This window comes from Cervus elaphus, chromosome 18 (genome assembly GCF_910594005.1).
Source record: "Cervus elaphus chromosome 18, mCerEla1.1, whole genome shotgun sequence".
Lineage (NCBI taxonomy): Eukaryota > Metazoa > Chordata > Mammalia > Artiodactyla > Cervidae > Cervus > Cervus elaphus.
This window is the reverse complement of record NC_057832.1, coordinates 123686432-123714118: the sequence shown is the minus strand read 5'-3', so window position 1 is coordinate 123714118 and position 27687 is coordinate 123686432. Positions and strand designations below refer to the sequence as shown.

Here is a 27687-nt window from a genome sequence, read left to right as displayed (position 1 = left end):
TCACTGCCACAGCAGGGGCCCAACGGGGCGGGTCAGACGTGCTCCCACCGTGACCTGCCCTGGGCCTGCAGCCTGGCCCCGGATCTGGGGAGACCCAACTTTCTGCTCAAGGTCCCGCCTCCAGCCACAAGTGACCCTGAGAAGCACTAGCGCCCGAGCCCTCCCCTGGATCCTGCTCGCAGCACTTCCGTGAGGCCGAGATGCCCTTCCCTGTCCTCGTCTGGAAAACAGAGATGGTAACAGTTCCAACCCCACAGGATCGTCGTCGGTTTTAGGGAAGGTACCTTGAGTGACTCCCACGAGCTGGGACATCAGCATAGAGCTCATGGCTCACAAGCGTTGTCCAGGCAGTGCTGGTGGGAGAGGGCTGCCCTTAGGTGGCAGGTATTTAGGTCTGAATGTGACGAGGGCGATGAGCAAGCGTAGATGCACCCATCTCTGGGCCCGAGCCTCCAGGGTCTGCCATCCGCGTGCTCTCCCAGGAGGAGCAAGTGTACGGACCTGAGACCCCCGCCCTCCCTCTGATGGCTCTGCAGAGGAGCTGCAGCCCACGAGGTGCAGGGAGCAGGGGTCAGGACTGGGGGCCTGCTCTCAGATGCTCGGGGCCTGCTCACTCGGTTGCAGACACTTCTTCCTCTTTGTACCTCCACTGCTGAGCTGTGTCACCTTACGTCACAGCGTCAGCGTTTGTCTGGACGCAGGATCTCCGTGTGCCTCCGTGGAAATGATGGCGGTGCCCACCAGGCAGAGAAAATGCTATCAACAGGCAGCAAGAGCCCCCAGCACTGCCCTCCACCCTCCTCCGAGGCCGGACCTCTGTTGTGACCATTCCAACACGCCCACTGGGCCATCCCCCCTCATCTCCATTTCCAGAGGCACAGAGAGTGGAGCGCCTCGCTCAAACCAGAGTCAGGAAGTGGCAGAAGCCAGGTGGGAATCCTTTCTCTAAACCCCCTCACTGGGTTGCCCCTGTGTGGGCGTGCTAAGTCACTTCAGACATGTCTAACTCTCTCCGACCCCATGGATGTAACCCTCCAGGCGCCTCTGTCCATAGGATTCTCCAGGTGAGACTGCTGGGGAGGGTGCCATTCCCTTCTCCAGGGGGTCTTCCCAACCCAGAGACTGAACCTGGATCTCTTATTTCTCCTGCGTTGGCAGGTGGATTCTTTACCACTAGCACCACCTGGGAAGTCTGGGTGGCCCCGGGGCCCCCAGTAATGTGAGCAGAACAGGAGTTTCTCAGTAGGCGCCTTAATCCCAGGCAGGAAGTCTGACTGGAAAGTAACCACAGCTATTTAGCTGGACACCAGGTAAGAGCTTCGGAGGAACCTGGCCCCGGTGTGATGCTGAGTCGGGAATGGTTGCTGCACTCGACTGCACCAATATTACAGAGTGTATGAGAGGATGCGTGTTCACATGGGAGGTGACGTGTGCACATGCGTGTGAGAGGGTTGTACACGTGTGACATGGCTGATGCACATTGTAGATGGTGTGTGACCTGGTGAGGTGGAGTGTGTGCCTGTAGCTTGGGTGGTGGGAGGAGAGGGTCCCATGACCAGGGGACGAGCTGGAGCAGGTCACAACGAGAAGGGAAGGGGTCAGATGGAGGGGGGAGGACCCTGAGACCCAAAGGCAGTGCCCTGCTGACACAGGACACAGCCGACCTACGCTGGCTCGGGCGGGGACCACGGTAGGAGGTCAGAGCCCGCAGTGGTCTGCAGGAAGGAACACACCTGACCTCAGGGGGATGGAGGATGAGAAAGCCTCAAGTCTCACCCTCAGAAGGACGTTGAGGACAGAGAAGCCGTTGTCATGGAAACCGAGACACCCAACAGAAGAGAAGGAAGTGCATCTGCTCTGGCCACACTGAGCCCTCAGGGGCCTCACCCGCAAAGCCCCACGCCCCAGCACACCAGTGGCTGCCACATTTGGGTACTGCCCATGTAAATGGCCTTTTAAAAAGTATTCTTAACGGTCAAAAGTAATCTTTCTTTAAAGGTTTATTTTATTTTTGAAAATACTCAAGCCATTTGGCGATAAGGAGAGTGAACTAGACAGTGATCAGGGTAAATTATAGGGTCTTGGGGGAATGAGAAATCCAAAGTGTTTAGAAAACATAAAACCAGATTCCGAGTTTTGTTTGAGCACATCCTCAGGTAATTCTGAACGGGAATTTCAAATGTGACGGAGAAAGGTCGAAGGATGTATGTAATTTCCTAAAGTGTTTGAATCGAAAGACCTCAGGGGATCGTATGTACGTGCGTACATGGGGTGGGTGTCTCCATCCACCGCAGCCCCCGTGCACGCCCGCACGCTGGTTGACCTGGTCCCCGACTCGCTAAATGTGAACGTGCATTGTGCGCATCCACAGAGAAGACTCTGCTGTTCTTTATTCACTCAGCTATCTGGCAGCTCCGGGTGGATTCGTACGGGATCCTGGAGGGCCATTACTGGATTTCTCGGAGTGACAGCTAGCCCTGAGTCCTCTGGGACTGCTGCAAGTTGTGTCAGAATGACAAGCCACTGGCTGCTTCCAGTAGCTCTGTGCCCATTAGGTCTCAACACTTGTACACATGTTTGCCACGTAAAACCAGAAAAGACCACTTTATACTGAGTCCTCGTCTGCAGACTCCAGGTACTAAGCCCGCTTGTCAGGCTGTGATGGTTTTACAGTTAACGGGACTGTAACTCCATACACCCATCCGTGCTTTCCTAAAAAAGTATATGCGGACAGTAGGAAGCCGAAATGCATAATTATGAAATAAACATTTACGTGAATTATCATTCTTCCTTTAATTCCAAAGCAATTTCAGGAAAAAAAGAAAACTACTTCCAAACAACTGTAGTGGACGTGCACATGTAATGTACGTGTCACATGTATGACAAAGCATGTGGAGGCGCTTCTGGCCTCAAAGGAGAGAGAAGCCACACAGTCTTCACAGCACTTCTGTGCTTCATCTGAACCCAGCGACCTGACGCACACACTCTCAAAAATCTCAGGTGCTCGGTCAATGGTAATGAGTCTTTTTTGCCAGTATTCGCTGCACTGTACAGAATGTCAGGTCAGTTTTATGAAGAAGAATAAAATCTAGTATGAGCATACAGTATATTTACTATACTGGACGTCGATTGTTAAATATGTATTTTACAGCATTGTTTTGTAAATAATAAAGATCTCTACAAAGAGGTAACTTGAAAACAATATATCTTCTAGGCTAGCAGCTAGCGAATAAAAACCAAATCAACCTGTAGCGAGACTGCTCTATTTATAAACCTCTGTCCCTAGGAAGTTTTTCAGAATGCTACTTTCAATGGACAGATTGATAATAATAATCATCAGGCTTTGAAACTTTTCCTGTCCTTACAGGAACTGTAATTTCAAAGTTTGAAAAAGTCTAAAATTCCTACATATTTGTTAATCAGTCCTTCAAGCACAGATTCTCGCTGAAATACATTTTTTGGTTTTAATATGATGCTTTTGTGTGATCATGTTAAGTCATTGGAGGGAATAGTGACTTTGCTTCATAATAGAGTTCCTGTTTTTGTATTTCAAAAATTCTAGATCAATCTGTGTGTGTGTGTATGTGTGTGTGTGTATGAGTGTGCACTCAGTCATATCTGACTCTCTGCAACCCCATGGACTGTAGCCCACCAGGCTCTTCTGTCCATGGGATTCTCCAGGCAAGGATACTGCAGTGGGTTTCCGTTTTCTCCTCCAGGGGATCTTCCCGACCCAGGGATCAAACCCAAGTCTCCTGCCTTGGCAGGCAGGTTCTTTACCACTGAGCCCCCAGGGAAACTCTAGATCAATCTGAATATGAGCCAAATGAGAATTAATAATAAAAGCTGAATTATGTTGGTAATTTTTAAAAAACCAAAACAAAAGACTTTCTTTGAGTAAAGAATTTACATTTTTCTTGAAATAAAGTAAAATATCTGAACCAATAATCTTATTGTTTTCCCATTCCTCTCAGTTTTAAAGGTTTTGCAGCATTGTGTTAAAGCTGCTAAAGAATTGCCCCTGTTTGTAAATTCGATAGTCCTGCTCTGTTATGCAAAGGAGACTGATGAGAACTGTACTCAGACATTGCAGTGGACTTGTCCTCTGTCTCCACGAGGACGGACTTGTCATTAGTGTCTAAAGCTCTTCCAAATGTTGTCCTTGAAAATACTGCCATTCACAACTCATGCAGTTCAATTCTGAGCCGTCTGTACTGACCTGTACAAGCATCCTTTTTAGAAAATTATCTGTGCCAGTTACTGTTTCACTAGAAGGCTGACCAACTAAAGCATCCTACTTTCCAAAATTCATTCACTGATATAAAATGTTACATTATGTAACATATATGTATGAAAATACAATATATACATAGCTACAGTATTCAAAAGAATCAAATTTCATTTTTATAATTTAAAGTCATCTGTATAGATTTACAAATCAAAAGTATTTTAAATATAATTCATGTGCCATTATTCTATATTTTAAACAAAACTGAGTCAGATTTTGTGAAATCAGGTAAGTATTTCAGAGGGTGTTTTTGCCATTTTCTATCTTATCATAATATTGAAATTTTCTGAAATAGGTATTGTTTTGCTTTATAATAGTGTTTCCCATGATTGTCTTTCTCTATATTGTTTTAAAATACATTTTCTTTGATAATTTAGTTCATTGGAACTTTATTCTAATCAGTTAAATATGTGATCTATAACAGTTTGGTATTCCCTAAATTGAAAATGAGGTTTTTAACACAGAACATTAGGTTTTACACATAACAAATGTGAGCTTCACTTTAAAAGAAGTCTTAGCAAAATCAACATGTCATTTTAAACTATTTATATGGTTTAGATACTTAGTAGAATTTCACATATGCTATTCTTTTTATTCATCACCTAAACAACCCTAACTTTTATATGAATAATATAGTCATCATATATAAATAATTTCAGTCAACATGCTTCTCAAAAACACTCTGCATCATGTTTAAAGCCTTTCTCTGAAAATGTCATTGAAATTGTAAATTGGAATTTATTATTAAATGAAGTCTAAGCTCTCAGGACAAAAACCAAAATCCTAACATTCTCCAAGTTATAAGCTGAACCTAGTCTTACATTATTGTCAAAACACTTTCCTACTGAAGTATTTTCAAGAATTAAAAGATAGATACATTTTTCCTTGCACTAGATATAAGAAAGGATTTTAAAATAAAGGGAAATAGAATGAAAATCTGGTGGATTAATTTATCAGTTTCTGAAACAGACTAAAAGGATCAGAACCTAAAATACAAATACCTTCTTTAATGAATTCCCTAGGCAATCCGTTTATCTTTAAGCTCTGAGAGGGAGTGTTGGAGTCAGGCGTGGTGTCCTGGGGTGGGTTGGGGTGTGTGTGGGGGGGATGTCGAAGAGGGGGGCGGTGTCGGAGAGGAGGAGGTAGGAGAACTTGACAAGTCAGGACCCCACAAAGAACATACCATGTGGTGTGGGGTGAGAAAAGGCTTTTGTGCTTGTGAAAACCTGCATTCAGAGTTTAAGGCCCCTCTAACTATACACTAAAGTGACCACGGGCAAACCAACTGTGCCTCCATGGCGCCTCCCACCCTTTCTGAAAGCACTAAAAAGACGCGGCTTTCAATTCAGAGGAAACTCGGTGTGAGCGGCTTTGATGTCGGAACTGAAACCCTTTGGGACAATGGGAGAACTAGCAGAATAAAATGAATGTATCGACGTATTATTTACTTATTTAACATTTTGTATGGTGTCTGTGGAAAGCAGGACAGTATCTGGCTCTGAGCTGCACGTCCTCTCCGGGGTCCCCGACCCTCTGACCCCCACCCCACCCCAGGGGCCCTGGACCACGCCGCCACGGTCCTGCTCGCGCATCCGTAGGGCCGGGGGCCGCGTGGGGGCCGCGCCACCTTGGTGACCGAGGCACAGGATCGGGCCTCCCCCGGGCCACTCCCCAGGCCGCCCGAGGCGGTCCTCACACCTGGTGGTGGCTCCCCGCCATCGAGTGGAGCGCGAGGAAAGCCAAAGGGATGCGCCGCTGGGCCGGCGGGGAGGGTGCAGCCGAACCCCTCGCGCATCGCTAGGGGCCCGGGCAGGGTCCCCTCTGTGCGCTTCTCAGCCACGCGAGACCCGCCGCCCCGAGCTCCGACCGCAGGTGCGACCGGCGGACCCCGCGCGGGCCGGGAGGCAGGCGCGGCCACCGCGGCCGCGGGGCCTCCGCCCTCCCCGCCGCGCCCCGCGCCGCACCGCGCTGGGTCTAGGTGAAGACCACCGCCTGCGCTCAGCCCGCCAAGCCCCAGGTCCCCGTGACCGCGGCAGGCGGCCGGACAGCCGGGGCCGGGCGCCTCGGCGCCCCTACGGCCCAGTGCGGGGCCCGGGCTCATCCCCGCTGCTCGGCCGGTGCCTCCGCCGCGTGCCCAGATCCCAGAGTCCCCAGCACCTCCGAAAAGGCCGGTCCCCTGTTCCGGAGAGAACTTCCCTGTGCCCCGCCCCGAGGGCTCGGAGATCCCCGCACCCGGCCGAGGAGGCCCGCGAGCCCACTCCCCCGCACACAAACGAGCGCGCACACAGACAGGCGCGCGGGCGCGCGCGCACAGGCGGTTGCTATGGAGAGGCCGGTTCCCAGCCAGGCTGAGGGCCGTAGGTCCCCTCCCGCAGGCCTCCCCGGCTCTCTGGGGCCCTCCCGCCTCCTCCCCTTCCTCTCCTCTTTCCAGGAGGTACCCGGGCCCCGCGGAGGGCGGCCGGGAGGGGGTCTGCACGCCGTACCCCCGCGCCAGGACGCGAGGTTCGGGATGGCCCCCCTCCTGTCCTGCCGGCTGTCTGGGGCTGGGGTGCGCCGCTGGAGCGGGGCCTGGTTCCCCTTTGCCCCCCACCCCGAACCGAGTTTCCGCTCGAGCTTCTGGCATCTGGGCGAAGCGGCCCGCAGACCTCCAGCCCCTACGAGCTGGAGCCTTCCCAGGCCTAGCGAGCCCAGGTTCGCTGAAGCGCTCCACTCTCGGCCCCTCGAGTGTTAGTCGTTCAGTTCTGTCCGACGCTTTGCGACCCCGTGGACTGTAGCCCACCAGGCTCCTCTGTCCACAAAACTCTCCAGGCGAGAATACTGGAGCGGGTTGCTATTCCGGTTCTCCAGGGAATCTTCCCGACCCAGGGTTCGAACCTGGGTCTCCTACACTGCAGGCAGAGTCTTCACTATCTAAGCCATCAGGGAACTCCAAACACAGGTAGTTCTCTGCTTAAGCCTTCGGTCAGAGGAAGGCGTCCTTGGGACAGTTTAGCCGGAGGCGGGCCCTTCGCAGGCCCTCGAGCTCTGAGCCCTGGGCAGAGGGTTGAGGCATTTCTGTGTCCCTGAGGGGGCCCTCGGCGCGGGCCGGGTCTGGGGACAGCGCGCCAGGGGGTCGGGGCGGGGGTGGGGGGGCGGGGTGGCGCTGGCCAGCGAGGCGCTTAGGGGCCTCGGCCGGGCCGCCGGGAGCGGGCAGGAGGGGCGTCGTCGGTGAGGAGGGGCCGCCCTGCTGGCGCGGGCCGCTGTCTCCAGCTGTCCTAAGCGCGGGAACAATGGGGAGGCGGCGGGAGAGGGGGCCGGGGAGGAGGGCGCCGGGGTCTCCAGAAAAGGAGACACGAAAGAGCCCTCCGCAGACTGTCATCGCCTGTGACAAGGTCTCCCCCCTCCTTCCTGCCTTTCTTCCCCCTGTGCCTGCAGCTGTGGGCCTGAGAGCGCATTGTACACACAGATGTTGGGTTTCTTCTCTCGCTCCCGGCTGCTCGGCGGGGGCGCCACGCACCGGGCGGCCCCGACCTGTGGCTGCGACCAGGCGTTCAGGGCGCGGAGGCGGAGAATGTGGGAGAGGGGCCTGGGGAGCCCTGGAGAGGCCACACGCGGGCCCGAGCGGATCTGGCCTCCCCCCAGGCCCCTGTTTGATCCGGGGCGCCGCTGCCTCGCGCCCTGGGCCCTATGACCCGCTCTGCCCCTCCCGCCGGCTGGCGGGCCAGGCCGAGCCTGTGACCTGGGCGGCTCGACGCCTTCGTCTCCCCGCCATCTCGGCCAGACGTCTTGGGCAGACGGCCCCGCGGCCCGCCTGGACCAAACGATGGCAAAAGTTCTCGGTAGTTCCTGCGTCCGCCCAGGCTAAGGCGGGAGTCGGGGGTGGGGGCGGGGGCGGTATTTACGAGCCGATTGGCAGGTGGTCCTGAGACGGCTTCTATTCGGAAAGGGAGTGGAAGGCCCCCGGGGCAAAAGTGTTCAAACTACCTCGGAAGAAGGATTTGTCCTGAGATTTTCTCCTGCCAAGAGTTTGGACGCCCACCCCCTCCCCCTCACCACCCCCCCCCCCTTGGCAGAGGTCACAGTAGAGCCGCGCAGGTTGACATTTCTTGCCGAGTGCCCTCTCCCCCGGGTGCCACCCTGAACTTGCCCAGTCTGAAGTGCGACTCGGCCGATGAAAGGGAGAAAGGCTGAAAAGAAAGAAAAGGCGAGGGCCCGGGCTGCCGCGCTGTGCAAATGACTGACAAAGCCGATGTCCATTCATAGTCTCGGGCGGGAGAGGGTGCGCGGAGAGCCGCGGCCCCTTAGCCAATTGCTGTCAGCAACATGTGGGGGGTGGGGGGGACATCGCTATAGCAACCGGTGGCTGGGCCGCGAGCCGCGCCGCCGCCGGCCGGGTGCGCGCCGGGCCGGATATAAGGCGGGGCGCGGCGGCCGCGCTGGATGGAGCTGCGCGCGCGGCCGGGGGCCCTGCGGGGACTGTCCCGCGCCCAGCCGGGCGCCAGCCCTCGTCGCACCCTGACCCGAGCGCCTTGCCTCGGGCCTGGGCCCTGGCGGAGCCCACAGAGCCCGGCTGAGCGACCGAGCGGAGCGGCGGGCTCCCGCGGGCTCTGAGCTGGTACCGCCGCTGCCACGGCCGGGGGAGCTACGGCGCGCGGCACCTTTGTCTCCGCCGGCTGCCCGAGAAGTTTGTGGTCAGGAACAGGATGGCCCCGCTTGTCTGTGGCTCCGGCGCCGGGAAAAGGCTGGCAGTGGTGATGGCGCCGCCGCTACCCGCGGCCGCCGCGCCCCGAGGCCGTTTGGCCGGGCACACGTCCCCCTTCTCCTCCGGCTTGGGCGCCCGTGCCCGCCCCGCTGCAGGTAACCAGGGACGCCGGGCCGGGGCGTGGGCACTGGTGGGGCCATTGGAGAAGGGACAGGGGCTGGGTCGGGGGCGAGAGGGAGCGGGCGAGACCCACTGGAGGAGGCACCTGCCAGGCGTGTAGGTGGTGCGGAGAGGAACCCGAGCTGGGGAAGGATGGAGACTGCACGGGGCGGGGGAGGAGGGGGTCGGTGGGCGACCCGGGCTTTGGAGAGCCCAGTCCAGGGGCTAACTCTGACTCGCAGCAGGCTGCCTGCCAAAGGCTCTGTTTGGCTGAGGAGGTCTGCTTCTGAGGTCATCCCCCGAGTGGGTCAGGGGTGGACATCCCCTGGTGACCCGCCTCGTGGCAGCTCGTCCTGAGCGCGAAGACTGAGAGGGGGTGACCGCCGTCCCGCCACACGGCACCGGCGGAGACCCCTGGGCCGGGCTGTGGCCGCTGCTTCTCGGACTCTCCCTTCGCATCGCCGGCCCCTCCGGGCAGTTCAGACCCGCAGGAGAGCGGGGTGGGGGGGGGGGGAGGAAGGGGCGCGGGGCGCAGACAGGCAGGGCGGTGGGAAAAGGTGAAGGACATGATGCGCAGCCAGGGTGAAAGGAACCAGTGTGCGGGCATTTTCCTCCCAGCCCATTTTGGGGCGCTCTTCGCCCTCCTCCTTGGGGCCGGAGCGCGCCTCTGAGCCGTCCTGCGCCGGAGAGGAGAGCGCGGGGGACGGGGGGGAGGGCGGCCTGAGAGAGGGCAGGGGCCCCTGGACCTCCCGGCCGGGTGGAGAAACGCCTCGGCGCGGCCGCCTCCCCTCCCCTGAAAGGAACCTGCGCCTTCCCGGCCCCCTCCCCGGCGGGGCGGGCGCGCGCTTGCCAGAGAAACTTCTGACGCGGAGCTGTTTGAATGAGGGACTTAATTTCCTTCCTTCAGCACTCCCAGTGTGGTTCTGAGCTGGGACTTGCCTCGGGTTTTCCAGCAGCGTCGCTCGGGGCAGTCGGGCAGACCCCGACCGAGGGGTGGGAACCTCAGCCGAAGAGGCCTTTCTGAGCCGGAGATGGACTCCCGCTCTTTGGCGTTATCAGTGCTCGGAGGTTGCTCCACGTTGGACGGCTGTGGCTGTCGTCACCGTCACCACTGCCCATGCACTCCTCAAACGCACAGCCGGGGAGTGAGGGGCCGGGAGCCCCCGCCGCTTGGGCCGCAATGCTCACCGCGCTCCGGCCGGCTGCCCAGCGTCACGGGCCGGCCCTGCCCCAGCCCTGGCCCCGCGCGCTTCGGCCCTGCGACCCGGTGGCTGAGCGAAGTGCGCAGACAGCGGCCCCAGGTCTGTACCAAGGAGCCTCCCCGCCTGGGGTCAAGCGCGCTGCAGGGCAAACCCACCTTCTCTGAATTTAACTCGAACCGAACTGTGAGAAGGTGGAGATCTGTGCGCAGGAGGCATCGGAACCCCTGTCTCTTTATCACTCCCTCGCACCCCACGCAGCCAAGGGTCCCCTGCTTGGCTCTCGAGAGGGGTGGCGAGGTGAGGCGGGGGGCCCTGGGGTGGGCATCAATCCGTTCTCCGCGGCCCGCGCGCTTTGTGGAGGGGGAGGTTAGGCCCCCCCCCATTGTCCCCGGGAAACGTGCTGAAGCCGCCTGGGGACCCCTCGGTGCCTTGAATACCGGCGGCGCCCAGGAACCCTGAACCCTTTGTGTCCAGCGCCGCGGTCTGATCTTTCTGACCTCGGTGAGGATCGCCTAAATAGGAAGGGGGGAGGGACTGGGAAGGAGGAGGGAGAAAGCCCGGGCCTGTCGAAAGGGGAGGGGCCGAAAACGGCCGTGCGCCCCCGGGAACCCCGCTCCGAGCGGCGCCGCAGCCGGGGCCTGACCCGCGCGATTCCAGGCGAGTCTCCAGGCGGCGGTTTCTCAGGCTCCGCGAAGGAGCCGAAGCGGAAAGACCAGTGCTGAGAAGGGCTGGGTCCTTGCCGAGGGAAAGCTCCTTGGAGATCAGGGGCGAGCCAGCGGACCGCTGACCCCGGGGGCGCGCCCGGGTCCAGGCAGGCCGCGGGCAGACGGTGCGCGCCGGCCGCGCGGGCCCCCGGCCGCGCTCCGAGTTGATTGGCGGAGCCAGAGTTCGAGTGCAGTAAACCCGCCGCGGAGTCTGAGCGACGGCCCGGCCGAGGCGCGCCCGTCCCTTCGCCGAGCGCTGCCGTCCATGCCCCCCCACCCCCGCCCCGGGCCCCACTCCCGCCACCCCCGGACAATTTGGTGCTTATGAAGCTCTGCTAAAAATTAGTTCACAGGGGAGTGTTTCTCCCACTTTAAACATAAATGTCGTAAATCTTCCCTGACACCTGAAAACAAAGTGTTTCCCCAAAACTGATCTTCCAGGAGTGCTTAAAGATGCAAATAGACAATTTATCATCTTTTATGTATTTATTTTTATGCCTATGCCTGAAAAACACCTCACAAATAGCCGATTTTAAAACAGCGTATCCCCACTTTATTTTCATTAAAGTTTATATTTAACAATAATTGTTTCTTGGAGATTGTTTTCTTTTGCCCTTATAGGCTTTTTTTTTTTTTTTTTTGGCTACTTGAATGGCAGATTTGCAAGTACAATTTCATCCGCACAGACGAACAATAGCCTTCAGCTGCACAAAGGATTTCTCCCACCCTGAATTCAGACCGCAATGCCTCTTGCTCTGATAATAGCTTCTGAAAAGATTTTGTAATGCAGAGAATTAATACATGATTATTTCCGCCTGACTTCTCTCATTTATTAGAATTCTGTGGCTGGGTCCAAATTAAAAATAGTTCAGTTAACAGCTTTTAAAAATACTTTTAAAATATTTTAAGACACCTCCCTCCTATATTTTTAAGTTTGGTCATTTCCATGACCTGAAAAATGTTAAAATTTTTTGATCAGCTTGAAGGTGATAGTTACTGTATCTTAGCAAATATATTTTAGTAAACTTAGCATGAAATTCCCAAGTAATTCTAAGATGATTCATCTGGGAAACCAAAGACAGACTTGTTTTAGCAGCTCATTAGTAGTCCCCAAAATTAATTTCTAAAATTTACAGAGAAAAATATCTTTACCATTTTAGTAACATAAAAGTACAGAGGAACACAGGATAAGGCTGGGTTTGCAAATCAAATTCTTTAGAAATGATACAAATGAAAACACAGTATTAGAACTTTAGTATCAATGAAATTGCTACATGCCAGTGCCCTAAGTTTTTGGGTACAAGTGTGTTTTAAAACTGAAGTCAATGACTTAGGTAATGAATTAATCTAACTGGTTACATAGCACAGTCTTAGAAAACTAAATTTTTCTACCTGTCAACAAATATTTTTACCATAAAGTTTTATATTTGTGTGCCTGCCTCTATTCCCAACCAAGTTTGGGTATAGAGTGTTCTTTTTTGTCCTCTCTTCTTTTAAGATTATCACATGGACTGCTAAAAAAAAAAACGTTCTGAAGATATTTTGCCAGAAATGGCTCAGAAGATAACATAAAGGAAGCCCCATGCACCTCCACTTGTAAGCACAGATCAAAATAGTTTAACTGGGTCAGGACCAGGTCTGTGGGTGCTGAGGGCAGTTCCGCTGATTGCCTCTGTGGTCACATGTGTATCTCAAATCACGGCTTCTGAAATATTGTATATTATAAACTCAAGGAGCTGCAGGTGGAGATGGTTGAGTGGGAAAAATGTGAACTACTGTACTTCAGTACAGTACTCTCAAGATGCATCTAACCTGATATAAAGTTGACTTAACTCTTCCTGAATATTTTTAAATATCACACTTTTTCTACTTCTGAAACTCAGTAATGAGTGCTAGTTGTATATGTGTCCCCTACATCCTAGGGTACCCTAAACCCCACGCTCCCTGTGTGCCCAGGCTGCTGGGGACTGCTTCCGCCAACCCCCCTCCTTCCTGCTCCAAACTTTCCGGGAGGGAAGAGAGCTGCCACTGTACAGAAGGAGGCGGTCCGCTTTTAAAAGACGCCTGACTGTAAATGTCAAAGTCATAAATATTTAAACATTATTTTCTTTCAATTCCAAGTCAAGACTGACAAGATGCCTCTAATTAGTGGAGGGCTCTCGGCAGGGCTCGGCCCCAGGTTGAGATGGCAGGAAAGCACCTGTAGTCGCAGGCCCTCCGCAGGGGGACCCGGGTCCCCGGTTACTCCCGGAAGGAGGGAGGGTCAGACTCGCCTTCAAGCGAAAGCACACGTGTCCTTCTCTCACCTCGCCTGGTTAGCAGGGCTCCTGAGATTTTTTTTAACTCTACAAAACGGAAAGGAGATAAAAATAATCCTAAATTATTTCAACACAATCACTGTGACAAGGAGTGAGTATATGCTCTAATTTTTTTTAAATGAATACAAATGTTTGTTTCTTCCAAGATTCCTAAGACCGGACTTGCAGTCGACAGTCCCTGCCTCCGCACCCTCCCGGCGGGACTCTGTAGGCCGTGGAGTCACTGAGGGGCCCTCCAGGAGCGGGACTTGTTAGGTTCCAGCTGAGGTGCCCGGCGCCAGCGGGAGGCAGGCTGCCCAGTAGGCCGCTAAGCTCCTGCGGCCTCACACCACAGTGGTCGGAACCGGGTCTCCGGCCTCTCGGAGCCCCGCATCCCGGCAGCCGCGTCGGATCCTCAGCCTCACCACACCTCTCCCGGTCCGCCGAGCCTGCCGACCCAGGCCATCCCTTCCCCGGGGTGGGGGGGCAGCTCCGGCCCGGGGAAGCGGGGAGCCGGGCAGGAACGTAGAAGAGGGGACTCCGTGGGCGTGGGTCCAGTCCTACACCGTCCGGAGGCACCAGGGCCCCCGCGGGGACTGGGCAGCGGGCCCAAGAAGAGGGACCCGCAGTCCCGCTCCTGGACGCTGTTCTTTGACCTCTGAGCCAATTCCAAGCGCGGCGCCAGGGGCAGCAGGCAGGCTCCTTTCCGCTCCCCAGGCCAAGCGCATCGCTGGTCCCGGCGACCGTCGGGTTCTGGGATCAAGGATGCTTAGGCCGCCTGACCTCCCCGGGAAGAGCCTCCGGGGGTGGGGGGCGCGCCCCGCCGGGACAGCTCCTGCCGCCCCAGGCCTGGGCCAGGGTAACGTGTAGGCCGCTGCCGGCCTCCTCCCGGGGCTCCTGCGTGCTCACGGCCTCCCGCCTGGAACCGAGAGGCCAGCGAGCAGCGTTTGCGCCCCTTACGTCCGGCCGTCAGGCGTGCGCCGCCCGGGAGGAGCCCCGCGCAGGCCTCTGTCCCCAGCGCGCTGCGACCACCCGTCGCCGTGGGCCACCCGCCGAGGCGCCGCGCGTCCCCTCGGAGCCAGGCTGGTCACTGCGCGCGTGTGCGCGTCCCGTCGCGGGCCGAAAAGCTTCGGGAAGCCCCCGTTCCGGGGCGCGGTCAGTCACGTGGGCGCGGGGTCTTCCCGAGGCCCGGGCAGGAGCCCCTAGGTGGGGCGCGGGGACCTCCTGTCGTCTATGCCTGGGCGGGGTGCAGACGCCGTGATGCCGGGAGGGCCGAGGTGGGGGGGGGGGCAGCGGGACGCCCCCTCCTCCGGACGCGCCCCCTTCTTTGTTGTTGTCCGGCTGGTCTGCGAAGACTCGGCGCGGCGCGTGGCCGGGTGTGGAGGACCCGGGCCTTTCCGGGAGCAGGGGGACGGCACTTGCGGGGATAGGGGGCAGCGGCGGAGCGGGAACCCGCGCGGCCGAGCCTCGCCGGCCTCTCAGAGGAGCGTCCCAGGCCGGAGAGCGTGGAAAGGGGCGCACCTCCCAGTTAACCGGCCGCGGCCCGACGGGCGCCAACCACGGGCACAGCGCGCGGGCGAGGAACTGGGCTCAGGTGGGAGGCGCAGGGGTGTCGGGAGCCCTCCGGGCCAGCCCGGGGGTCCGGCGCCGCGGATGGGCACCCCCACCCCGATCTGTTTCTGGGCGCGGGGCGGGGGTAGAAGGGGAGGCAGCCCACAGCCTCGGGGGTGACTGTTCTGGAAGCAGCGGGGTGGGCCGGGGGAGGAGCGAGGGGAGGGGCGGGAGGGGCGGGAGGGGCGGGGAGGGTCTCCCGCCCCGCGCTCGGTCCACGCGGAGGGCCCGGCTGGCCCGCCGCCCCGGCCCGGGCCCCCGCGCCCGCTCCCCGCGCCGCCGGGCGCCCGGGTCCCTCCCCCGACCCCTCCCTCCGCGCCTCCCCCCGCCGCGTCCTCGCGCCTCCGTCCCTCCCGCCGCGGGCGGACCTGCCGTTCTCCTCGGAGCCGAGCATCCAGGCAAGAAAATCCGGCGTCTTTTCTCATTTCGCCCGCGTTTCCATTAACCCAGTCCTGGCATCAGCTAATCCGCCTCACGGAAGGCAAAGGAGGCTAATTAATGACCAGCTTTTCCAGTCAAGACCGGCGATAATTGCTTTGGTGGCCTTTATGATTACAAGATAAAAACGGCCCGGCCTGACATAAGAGGCCCTGTGTACACGGGGAGCCGGAGGAAGTGAGGAGCTGGAGGCCGAACGCGGCGCAGAAAATCACTAATAGAAGGGAGATAATGAATAGACCGGCCAGGCATTCATGGGGAAAAATCCATTTTGTTACCACGCGAAATTAGGTGGTGGAAAGGAGTTTGCTAATTGTGCTCATCCCGTAGCGACCCGCACTGAGGCGGGCGCGTCTCTATTCATTTCCCGGGTAATTGTGGACGGCGTGCTGGCCGGAGCCGGTGCATCGTCCCCCTGGCGTTTTTAATTGTTGCTAATATTCCTTATAATGAAGCTAATGAGGGCGAGCACTGTACAGCTTTGGGCGCACCGCCCCCCACCACCCACCCCCATCAAGCCTGAGACGCTGATGGACCTGGGCCCTCTTACCTTTCACCTGCCGAGAAGTGAAGTCCTGGACCATGGTGAGACCCTGTCTTGCAACTGCTTTCAAGGAAAAGTGCCCAAGTGCGCGACGTGGGGGTCTGCGCGGGTGCAAGCGCCCCACCCCCACCCCGTCGGAGGTCTGTACCTGGGGGTGCGCCTGGAAAGGAGGGCAGAAGGGCTTCTGAACTGGCCTCCCCCTGCAGTGGAGCCAGGAGTAGCCGCATGCCTTCACAGCTCAGCCACTGGTCTGACCTGTGCTGCGGCTTCTACCCCCCCCCCAACCCCACCAGTCTGTCTACCCAGATACCTCGGTGGTGGCACTAAATGCCTCTCTTAGCCGTTGAGAAGGGAGAAAGGCTTTGTTTTACTTAAGGCAGTGAGTTAGCTGCCAGATACTTTCTGTTGTTGAGTCTGAGAGATGCTGCTGCTGACCTTCCTGGTGAAAACCCTGCTGACCCGGTGCGCTGTGTCCAGAGGACCCTGGCCGCTGGGCTGGGGCTGCGCTGCTGGACGCCCTTGGGTCGGTCCGGTGCCAGCCCGGAGCTTTACACTTGAGGGTGTGTGTGGAAAGGACGGTCTTCGGGAGCTGGGTACTCACCTGCCCCCTCTCCTGTTTGCAGAGAAGCAGAGTCAAGCCTCTGCCTCACCAGGCAGCGCGGGACGACTCCACCAAGTTCGTGGTGCTTACCCTGGTCTCTGTCGTGGCCATCGTGGGGGTCTTGCTGGCGTCCGGCGTCATCTACTGCCTGCGACACAGCGCTCACCACAGGCTGAAGGAGAAGCTCTCGGGACTGGTGGGGGACCCGGGCCCAGATGCCACCAACGCCTACCAGGTAAAGAGACACTCTTCTCAGTGCGGTGTCCACTCCGCTCACCCTTAGAACAGGCCCTCCCCCGTGCCCAGCAGTTGTTCATAGTTTGGGTTCTTCTGTGATGACGGTTTGAAACTTCTCATCAGCATTCATGTAAATACCTTGCAACCCTGGTTTTCCTGCTCTAAATTAATCTTACGCTGTTCTGGGATGGTCTCACGTTAGCTGTGAAAGCAGGCTGCTAATTAGAAATGTGGAGAATGTACAATACATGAATTATGTATTATCTGTTATCTTTCTTAGTTTGGCCACTAGTAATGAAAAAAAAAAAAAAGAGCCAAAACACCAGAGTTGCAAGATAAATTGGTTGTATAGATGTATGAAGATGTCTCTTAAATCATTGACTTCCTCGGGGTCTCAGATGAAAAGACCCTCTCTGACCCTGCCTGTTGCCACCTTCGCTGTGACTTGGATGACGTGGAATCTCAGGCTGATGGCTGGAAAGCACAGCAAGCCGTCTTTAGGAGAGCCATGGGGGGCGGGGTGTGCGTGGGGAGGGGTTTACTGAAACAGCCCCAACATACCTGGAAACAAATGGGGGCCAATGGGAGTGAGGGGAGGCAGGTTCAGACCAAACTGGCCAGGAAAAAATTTCACAGAATGTTTGGGGGTTCTGAGCACACACTCCAGATTTAATGGTGCTCTGTAAGGAAAACACGCCTCCAGTTTTAACAGCCGTGCAAGCCCGGAATATATGCCAGTCAGGGCGCTTGATTGCTTTTAACAGAAAATATAATGTAACTCTAAGTATGTTTTCCACCTGGGAAAGTAATTTACTCAGTCATCTTATTTAAAATTCGATCCGTCTATTTTGTAAAAGACTTTCTCCCATTGGATTGGAGCAGAGTCTTTGTGTTCTCAGGTCACATGACTGTGGTATGGAATATGTCATGTAAATAATGCACCCTATTTTACAGTCACATCTATAAATATTATCGTTCTGTCATCACAGTTGCACTGTTGGAGTCTGCTCAAGCTCTTTCCAGAACCACCCGCCCCCAGGAGCTTGTCTGAGAGACACTCTGACCCTATCTCACATAAGGCACTGGGATGAGTTTATAAAATCGCTCTGCTTAAAAGAGACCAGAAGACAGCCTTCTTCCCCATTTCAAAACTCTTGGTGTTGTTGTTGAATGAAGAGAACCTCTGGTTTTCTGGAGGGGGTCAGAAGCCTGGTCGGTGCAGTCTTTTCTTATTAAAGAAACAGCAACTTCAGATGTGTGGGAGATGGCATTTCAAGAGCAGAGCTAGCTTTGCTTCAAAGCAAAAGAAAAAGCACGTTTGAAGGAGAAGCTTGGGGAAAAATGTCACACCAACTAGTAAGACTTTATCCAGAAATTCTATTGAGCAAGGCCAGTATAGGCAGCCGGGTCTGCTGGGCCAGGCCTGTGCCAGGACATAAATAAATTATCACACCGGTTCTGTTCCGTGTGTGAGAGACGGGAGATCACACGGGCGGAGGGTTTTAGAAAGCATGGCATCCTTTGATACGCTTTGAAATTCGAATATGAAATATTGATAGAATGGAAAGGTTGGGCTTGCATGCAGAAGTGACTCATTCTGACAAAAGTGCAGGTTGCAAATGCATACTTAGGACCGAGTTTGTGATAATTAACAGGAAAAAAAGCTTCCCAGTGACAGCTCTAATTAATAGTATCTGTAATTAAAATCATGCCCTTCCAGCAGGAAAATTGTTTGAATTTCTTGGAGTGACCTTTATGTGGTTCCTCCTGGGGGCATGGTGGTTAAGTTGATATTGATTTTATAATGAGCTCTGGTTTGTTTAATAAGAATCTGTAATCCAGACAATAAATGAAATGTGTGCTTTTCTTCAATCCAGATTAATAAAAAAAAAAGGAAAGAACACAGAAAAAACTTTAAAAATAGGGTCTAGGAAAATTTGGAAATGAAAGTATTGTGGAGATTTTCTGGTGGGCTTGGTTTTGAGATTGCTACAGAACACCCTTGTGGGAGCTACTTTGATTAAATGTGGAGGTTCGCTCCCTCGAAGTGGCCTGTTCACTGCTCAGAATATGCTGGCACTGGGCTGTCGTCTTGTTTGGGCTTGTTTTTAGCAGAGCACACTCAGCAAGTGGGGTGAGGCTGTCCTGATTCTTAGCTCTGCATTTGCTGAGTCATGTATTAAGGACGGGGCGGGGGCGGGGGCGGGGGCGGGGGCGGGGGCGGGGGCGGGGGGGGGGGGGGCAGTTATACACGGAGGAGTTTGTATCTGTAAACGGGGCCGGTATTCATCCATTCATGGATCCATACTTCATTAGGGTTTTCTATAACTGCCATGGAGACCCCTTCGAGTTTAAAAATCCGCCTGAAAAAGTTTTTTAAAGTATTTCTAACCCAATACAGTCATTTTTAGACGGTATCTTGTTGGCTTCCGTGCTTCGTTTTCAAATCATTGGACTTCCGCACTTGGCTAGTTCTACCCTACACTCGAGGTTACGGGTACCGTCCGGGTAACCCTCATCCTGGGGTTACAGAGAAGATGGAATGACTTAATATGGAGCTTTCTTTCATGGGGCGTCGGGGAATGTCCCATTCCTTTCATGAAGTTTCTGCAGGAGAAAATGAGCAGTGTGCACGTTCGGGGCAAAGCGGGTGGCCTGGGAGTGGAGGAGTGGTAGGCGGCAGTGTGGTCAGTTTTACTGGCCTCTGAGTAGGAGGAGGTCACCCTGCAAAGGAGAGGCGGAGAGTCTCCTGCAGGCCTTGGGGGTGGGGAGTGGAGGCTCTGCAGGAGGGCCCGGGGCACCTGGGCGTCTGCAGGGGCGCCGCTGTCAGACCCTTCTCGCGGGACGGCCCTCGTGTGGCCGAACCTTCGTGAAGCCCTGCTCTTCCTCTGCTAACATCTGTCCCTGGATCTCCCTGGTCCTCTATGCCAGCCCCCGCCTGCTCGTAATCCATGCTTTGGGGTTCGGGGTTCCGGGTTCCGGAGTGTCCCTGAGTTCTGAGTGGGTTTTTTTTTTTAAACTTGTTTCCAAACAGCGAATAATTTGCATTATTAGCTTCCAGTGCAAGTACGTTTAAACATTTGTTTCTCTTGTCTCTTAAAATAGAACCATTTTATAGGCAAGAGTCAGCATTTTAAAGACTCTTACGTATGTGTGAGAGTGTGGTATTTTCATTTGCTTTTCCTATTGGAAAAATCACGTCTTTCTCGATAGACTCACATTCTAACACGTAACAAGATATCAATTTCACAAGGTAATCTGTTGAAGTTTAATTTGCTTGGACTTGAAAGAATTGGGTGTATTAACTTTTAGAAGAACTAAAATCCATCTTTAAAGGTCATGTTTTAATGGGATTCTGCAATTAAACTTTCTCCATTGTTTTAGTAAATGTTATTTTTGTCCTCTAAGTAGATAAGCATAAGATACTTGGATTAAATCTGTATTTTGATCTAAAAGGCCAATTTCTTTGCTTTTATTCCTATTTTCCCCCAATTGGCACATCACATGACACGCACATTATATGCATACGCGAGCGTGTGTTTGCACACACGTGCTCACTGAGGGCAACCCCGGGGCTGCAGGACGAAGTCACAGCCCATCAATGAGTTTTGTCACGTCGGTGTCCTACTTCCGTGGAAGGGGATTGGGCAAGACTGGGCAGAAACAAGCGGCTGGATGATCAGAGGTGTCCCCGCCTCCCCCACCCCGGCCCCCGAGTCTCTTTGAACGCTGCTCTGCGTCTTCCAGGCTTTGATCATCTCAGAGCAGCGGCCGCTCCCCTTCCCCTTGCGAGGGCGCAGCTCTGCAGACTCTCCGGCGAGGAGGCTTCCTCTGATGGTCTGTCTCCCGGTGCCCACGGGCCCCAGGGTGTTTGGGGCCTTGGAGCCAGACCCAGAGGAGAGGCGGGGTCGGGCTGGGGGAAACAGCGGCTCCAGGAGCCCAGAGGCCCCCTGACCTCCGCCCTGGGACGAGGAGAGCCTGGCTCAGGTTAGGGAGGCCCCAGCTGGCTCTTCTCCTGGCCTTTGACTCAGGGGCCTCTCCCCGGCAGGTCTCCCCTTCTCACTTGGTATAGCTCTCAACACAGAAACCGTCCCCCCCAAGGTGGAAAACAGTGAATTCCTGGGTTTACCTGATCCAGCTTCTAAACTAGCCCTTCCCACTTCAGTCCACTGCCTATCTTTTAGCAGCTTGGCGTGGCTTTATGTTTAAATTCTCAGGTTGAAATAATTCTGTGTGCAAATTCCAATAAGCAAAATCTATTCTGCTTTAAAACTGGAAGGGTGCCCTGAAATACTATTAAAAGAACATTTCTTTCTGTGACGACCTAGTCAGGCCTGAGAACTGAAGTCTTTCGGGCTTTGCCTCTGCAGAAGTGGCCGTCAGTACCAACCACCGCAGGCAGAATTCCGTCAAAACTTCCCGAATTCTGGTCATGTGGCAAGGGCGTGGGTTGTCAGGCGGCAGCCAGGATGCTGAGGGCAAGGCCGGTGACCCCCAGGCAGGCCTGGGACCCCTGTGAGTCAGCGCAGCTTCCCTGCCTGCAGCCTGTGAGAACCCCGGGAAAACGTGCTCACTTTTTGCGAGAGCAAAGGGGCCCATTTCCAGGACCTGCTTTTTGCCTGTGTTTTTGGTGTCAGGGAATCTGGCTCAGGGCCGACGAGCTCTGACCTGCATGCTGTCAGACCTTCCTGATACCTCTCCACTCTGGGTCTGAATGTGTCTCTGGAAGACCTGAATTGGTAGCATGTTTTTCTCATAAATCTTAAATTTTCAAACGTACCGTTTCCAAAAGCAGCGACTGCACACGCATTCCCTGGTTTCTGTGTAACGCGTTCCCTCGGAAATAGCCCCTGAGATTTGGAAACGTCTTCTTGGGGAGGCTGGAGTCTGGAAAGATGGCCAAAGAGACAGCTACGCATGCCCGGAAAGCATGCTGCCATCCCGATATAGCAGCCGCTGCCCTGATCAGACAGTGACCGTTAGACCAGACTTATTAAACAGCGAAGAGCCCTCAGTGAGGTGTCCGGGAAGTGGCCGATCGGGCCGTCTAATACGAAGGATGCTGGGGCCTGGCCGCTGCAGCTCCCCCGGGATCCCGTGTTACGTGCTGCGGTCAGTTCTCTTGGCGGTGTGTCTGTGGACCTGGGGTTTACCCCAGGCGGCCTGGGGCGCGGGGGTGGGAGGGGGCTCACTGTGCCTCCTCGGGGTCAGGCCGCTTTCCCGGGTCTTGGGTTGTCCCGTGAGAGGGAGGTCCAGGCGGCAGGGTTTGGGGCGGGCGGGGAGGGAAGGTGCGTCACTTTAATTGACTCTGATTCTGGCGGGAGCGTTCACAACCGCCTGCCCCTCTGTTAGCAAGGGCGCTCACTTCCACCTCCCAGAGGCCCGAGCAGCACCCCATCGGAGCCCAGGGCCTGGAAGACCCTCCGAGAGCCCTGCCCTCTGCCCCCAGCCTCCGGCTCCCATGAGCGGTGCCCGTAGACACGCTGGGAAAGCGTGCTCTGGCCCTGGTCCATGCCGCGGGGCCACTCCAGGCGGCAGAGCCCATCGTATGCATGCAGGAAGCAGGCATGGGGTGGGCGTGACTGGTCCCAGACCCCAGGTGGCAGGCAGCAGAGCTGAACTGGCCACAGGGGACAGGCAGGCAGCAGGGACGCACGTTGGACAGGGCTCCCCACCCCCAGGTCTAACGGCCCCTTCGCCGCCTTCCTCCTCAGAGTAGGGACACCCGGGAGACACCAGGGAGGCGGGCATCGCGCTCCTCACCTACAACATGGGGAAGGATGCGCTTGAGCTGGCCCCTGGGCTCTGGAAGGTCCAAGAAGGTCACAGAGGTGCCCGGGCACCTCGCCTCTATGTTCTGTCCAGGGAGCGGCTGTGTGTGCTGACCGCGGTGTGTGTGTGCTGACCGCGGGGTGTGTGTGCTGACCGCAGCGTGTGTGTGCTGACCGCGGCGTGTGTGTGTGCTGACCGTGGCGTGTGTGTGTGCTGACCGCGGGGTGTGTGTGCTGACCGCGGCGTGTGTGTGCTGACCGCGGTGTGTGTGTGTGCTGACCGCGATGTGTGTGTGTGCTGACCGCAACGTGTGTGTGCTGACCGCGGCGTGTGTGTGTGCTGACCGCGGTGTGTGTGTGTGCTGACCGCGGCGTGTGTGTGCTGACCGCGGTGTGTGTGTGTGCTGACCGCGATGTGTGTGTGTGCTGACCGCAGCGTGTGTGTGCTGACCGCGGCGTGTGTGTGTGCTGACCGTGGTGTGTGTGTGTGCTGACCGCGGCGTGTGTGTGCTGACCGCGGTGTGTGTGTGTGCTGACCGCGATGTGTGTGTGTGCTGACCGCAACGTGTGTGTGCTGACCGCGGCGTGTGTGTGTGCTGACCGTGGTGTGTGTGTGTGCTGACCGCGGCGTGTGTGTGTGCTGACCGCGGGGTGTGTGTGCTGACCGCGGCGTGTGTGTGCTGACCGCGGTGTGTGTGTGTGCTGACCGCAATGTGTGTGTGTGCTGACCGTGGTGTGTGTGTGTGCTGACCGCGGCGTGTGTGTGTGCTGACCGTGGTGTGTGTGTGTGCTGACCGCGGCGTGTGTGTGCTGACCGCGGTGTGTGTGTGTGCTGACCGCGATGTGTGTGTGTGCTGACCGCAACGTGTGTGTGCTGACCGCGGCGTGTGTGTGTGCTGACCGTGGTGTGTGTGTGTGCTGACCGCGGCGTGTGTGTGCTGACCGCGGTGTGTGTGTGTGCTGACCGCGATGTGTGTGTGTGCTGACCGCAACGTGTGTGTGCTGACCGCGGCGTGTCTGTGTGCTGACCGTGGTGTGTGTGTGTGCTGACCGCGGCGTGTGTGTGCTGACCGCGGTGTGTGTGTGTGCTGACCGCGGTGTGTGTGTGTGCTGACCGCGGCGTGTGTGTGCTGACCGCGGCGTGTGTGTGTGCTGACCGTGGTGTGTGTGTGTGCTGACCGCGGCGTGTGTGTGCTGACCGCGGTGTGTGTGTGTGCTGACCGCGATGTGTGTGTGTGCTGACCGCAACGTGTGTGTGCTGACCGCGGCGTGTGTGTGCTGACCGCGGTGTGTGTGTGTGCTGACCGCGATGTGTGTGTGTGCTGACCGCGGTGTGTGTGTGTGCTGACCGCGGCGTGTGTGTGTGCTGACCGTGGTGTGTGTGTGTGCTGACCGCGGCGTGTGTGTGCTGACCGCGGTGTGTGTGTGTGCTGACCGCGGTGTGTGTGTGTGCTGACCGCGATGTGTGTGTGTGCTGACCGCAACGTGTGTGTGCTGACCGCGGCGTGTGTGTGTGCTGACCGTGGTGTGTGTGTGTGCTGACCGCGGCGTGTGTGTGCTGACCGCGGTGTGTGTGTGTGCTGACCGCGATGTGTGTGTGTGCTGACCGCAACGTGTGTGTGCTGACCGCGGCGTGTGTGTGCTGACCGCGGTGTGTGTGTGTGCTGACCGCGATGTGTGTGTGTGCTGACCGCAACGTGTGTGTGCTGACCGCGGCGTGTGTGTGTGCTGACCGTGGTGTGTGTGTGTGCTGACCGCGGCGTGTGTGTGCTGACCGCGGTGTGTGTGTGCTGACCGCGGCGTGTGTGTGCTGACCGCGGTGTATGTGTGCTGACCATGGTGTGTGTGTGCTGACCATGGTGTGTGTGCTGACCGTGGCATGTGTGTGCTGACCGTGGCGTGTGTGTGCTGACCGTGGCGTGTGTGTGCTGACCGTGACGTGTGTGTGTGCTGACCATGGTGTGTGTGTGTGCTGACCATGGTGTGTGTGCCTACCGTGGCGTGTGTGTGTGCTGACCGTGGCCTGTGTGTGCTGACCGTGGCATCTGTGTGTGCTGACCGCGGCGTGTGTGTGCTGACCATGGTGTGTGTGCTGACCGTGGCCTGTGTGCTGACCGTGGTGCTTGGGTGTTGGTGGGTGTGGGTTCCTCTGGAGGCGCAGCTCAAGCCCCCCCAGCCCAGGTGAACATTTCTGACTTCTCACCCTGCGAGGGCTTTTCTCTCTCCTTTAGACCCTGATCCAGAGATGCAGGCACATTTCTTGGACCACAGCTTAGCACATATGGTCTGCACGGATAGCAGTGTGCTTCTGGGAGAAGCCAGAGAGAAACCCGAGGCCTGACTGTCCTGGGGAGTCCAGGACGCTGTGGGGAGGGAGCTGAGTGGGGCAAGCTGTGGGGACAGCGGCTGTGGTGTCCATGGGGCGCTGCTCCCCATCTGTCCAGGGCGAGAAGTCAGCGCAGCCGTCCTCCACCATCTGGAGGGAGGTGGACTCGTGTGCGTGGGTCAGGGGCACCCTCAGTCCAGTGGGTTTGCTCCCCCGCCCTGCTGGAGGGTCCCCCTGCCCAGCCGCGGGCGCCCCTCAGCAGGCGGCAGAGTCCGTGTGAGGCTCAGTGTCCCGGGAGACCCCCCGTGGGCTTCTCAGGCGATGCCGAGCTCTCCTGAAAGGTGGGCGCTGGGAGGAGAAGCCTGCAAGAGTGCAGGGAAGTGTGAAAGTGGATTCAACGGGGATTTAGACCCAGACGGCAGGAAGGCGGGAGGGAATGCCAAAAGGCAGGTAATTAGAGTCCAAGGGTCCTCGTGAGTGAGCAAGGCGGTCCCGCAAAGCCCAGCAACAGACCTGCGACCCGCCTCCCCTGCCAGGGCCTGTCACCCGCTCTCCGCCTCCTGCTGGCCCAGCCCTGGTGGGCCTGCGTCCCTGTGAAGGTGCAGGGGGCTCCACAGAGGCCTGTGCCCACAGAGCCCGCTGTCTGTCCCCCGGATCTGCAGGGATGGCCTGGCGCAGGCGGCTGTAAGCAGAGCCCACTGTCTGTCCCCTGGGCTTGCAGGGATGGCCTGGCGCAGGCGGCTGTAAGCAGAGCCCACTGTCTGTCCCCTGGGCTTGCAGGGATGGCCTGGCGCAGGCGGCCGTGGGCAGAGCCCCTTAGCGCTGCCCGGCCCGCTCCCAAGCCCCTGCCGACCCGATGGGCACTGTGCACCCAGGGACCCCCCGTGCCACGCACGGTGACATGTGCCCACCCATCAAAGGCGGCCAAGCCCAGCTTTTAATTCGACACAGGCCCGGCACAACAGAGGGCAGAGCTCACGTAGGGGAAAACCAAGGGCTGTCGCTCAGACCGTCAGAGGCCACAGAGTGTGTGTTTACGAAGGGAGAATGCTTCTGAAAGAGCAACTGCACAACCCAACCCGGGGTCTCGGGCAGGGCACAGCGGTTCCCAAACGTCAGAGGCCCGTGCGGGGAAGACGCCCTGTGTGGGGAAGACGCCCTGTGCGGGCCCCGACGCACGGTGGCCCGCTGACCCACCCGGGGCAGCTGAACGTCCACACCGCTGTCTCCTGAGGCCCCTTTGGCCTGGAGTCTGTGCGCCTCGGTGCTGGGACCCTGTCCCCACCCCTGGCCAGCAGCTGCATGGCCTGTGTGTCTGGGTCCCTGCAGGCCTGCAGGTCACCCTGGGGGAGGGATGCCTCAGGGAGCCTTGGGAAGACTGCGTGCCTCAAGCAAAATAGGACTCTTCCAGAAAGTCTTTTCCAGAATCCACTTCTTCCAATGATGACGTCATGGTTTCTAAAGTGGCAGGAGCAGAACAGAACTCTGTTCCGAAGCAGAGTTTACAGGGAGGACCTGTTCACGATGCGTTAGGCACGTGCCTGAGACAAGCAGCTCTGAGAGGGACCCCTGGGAGCCTGGGGTGGTCGGAGGTACTTCCCAGAGGAGGTGAGCGAGGGGGCTCGGACGGAGAGACAAGAGGCAAGGTACCCGGGAGAAGAGGGAGCCGAAGTCTGGGCAGTGGACAGAGGCGTCTCCTTGGAGCTGACGCTTACACTGAGGAGAGAGAGGCCTTTGGAGGCGGTCGAGCCTAGATCTGAGAGAGTCTTGGACAGTCGGAGGCGGGAGTTCTAGGAGCCAGGAAGGGTGTGTCTGTGCTGCACCTGAGTCCCTTCCTCGGGAGACGTCACCAGAGGGATGCCTGTGATGGGGGAGAAGCTCCATAACAGTGTTTCTCTTCTCCATCTAATCAACTGCTCTTAAACTTTGTGGCTCAAAATATTTGAGTCTCCATTGGGGTTTTCTGCTTTGGAAGTGAAAGTTGCTCAGTCATGTCTGACTCTTTGCGACCCTATGGATGGAATTCTCCAGGCCAGAATACTGGAGTGGGTAGCCTTTCCCTTCTCCAGGGGATCTTCCCAACCCAGGGATTGAACCCAGGTCTCCCACATTGTGGGCGGATTCCTTACCAGCTGAGCCACAAGGGAAGTCCAAGAATACTGGAGTGGGTAGCCTATCCCTTCCCCACCCAGGACTCAAACCAGGGTATGCACTGCAGATGGATTCTTTACCAACTGGGCTATGAGGGAAACCCTCCAAAGCTTTCCTGCTTTAGAAGACTTGCTGATAATTAGGAATGGAATTGTGGTGGGTTATTTATTAGCAAGGGCAAGGTATTCATAAAGGTGACTTCTGATTAGGAAGGGTATAGTCGTGAGAAAGTATTGTTTCAAGGTTAGGTTCTTTAATATAAAAAATAATGCAACCAGCAGAGTTAGGTGTCTGGGTGTGTGTTTGCATGTGTCTGTGACTATTTGGAGAACGAAAAAAGGAAAACTCACAAATGATTGTATCAGCAAGGAAGGCCAGATGCTTTAAGATGCTCAGTTGTGTACGGTGTGTGAGGGTTACGGATAGGAAGCACAGGTTTGTGATATTTCATCGCAAATAAGCTAGAAGAGTCTATGTGACAGACGCTGGGGTTATTAACACTGCCCAGGGTGTTAGTGTCAATATGGAACTAGATGTATATCCTCTAAAGTTAAAATTTTTGGATTTCTTTTATACGTAAGCATTTTATCATTTTCATGTTTTATAGGCAGTGATGCAGAAGAATAACCAGTGAAAGCAATGTTCTTTAGATTACATCCTTCATAATCCTGAACACC

The 27687-nt window shown here is 56.4% G+C and overlaps 1 protein-coding gene across 3 annotated transcripts in view; it reads left to right on the top strand.

Annotated features, from left to right (window-relative positions):
• Window positions 1-27687, top strand: part of PTPRN2 (protein tyrosine phosphatase receptor type N2) — a 593102-nt gene that overhangs the window by 467891 nt on the left and 97524 nt on the right. For all 3 annotated transcript variants that reach the window (XM_043873080.1, XM_043873079.1, XM_043873077.1), the window contains exon 13: window positions 16548-16760. In XM_043873080.1, coding sequence (XP_043729015.1) covers window positions 16548-16760 — 213 coding nt within the window. The remainder of the gene's footprint in view (window positions 1-16547; window positions 16761-27687) is intronic.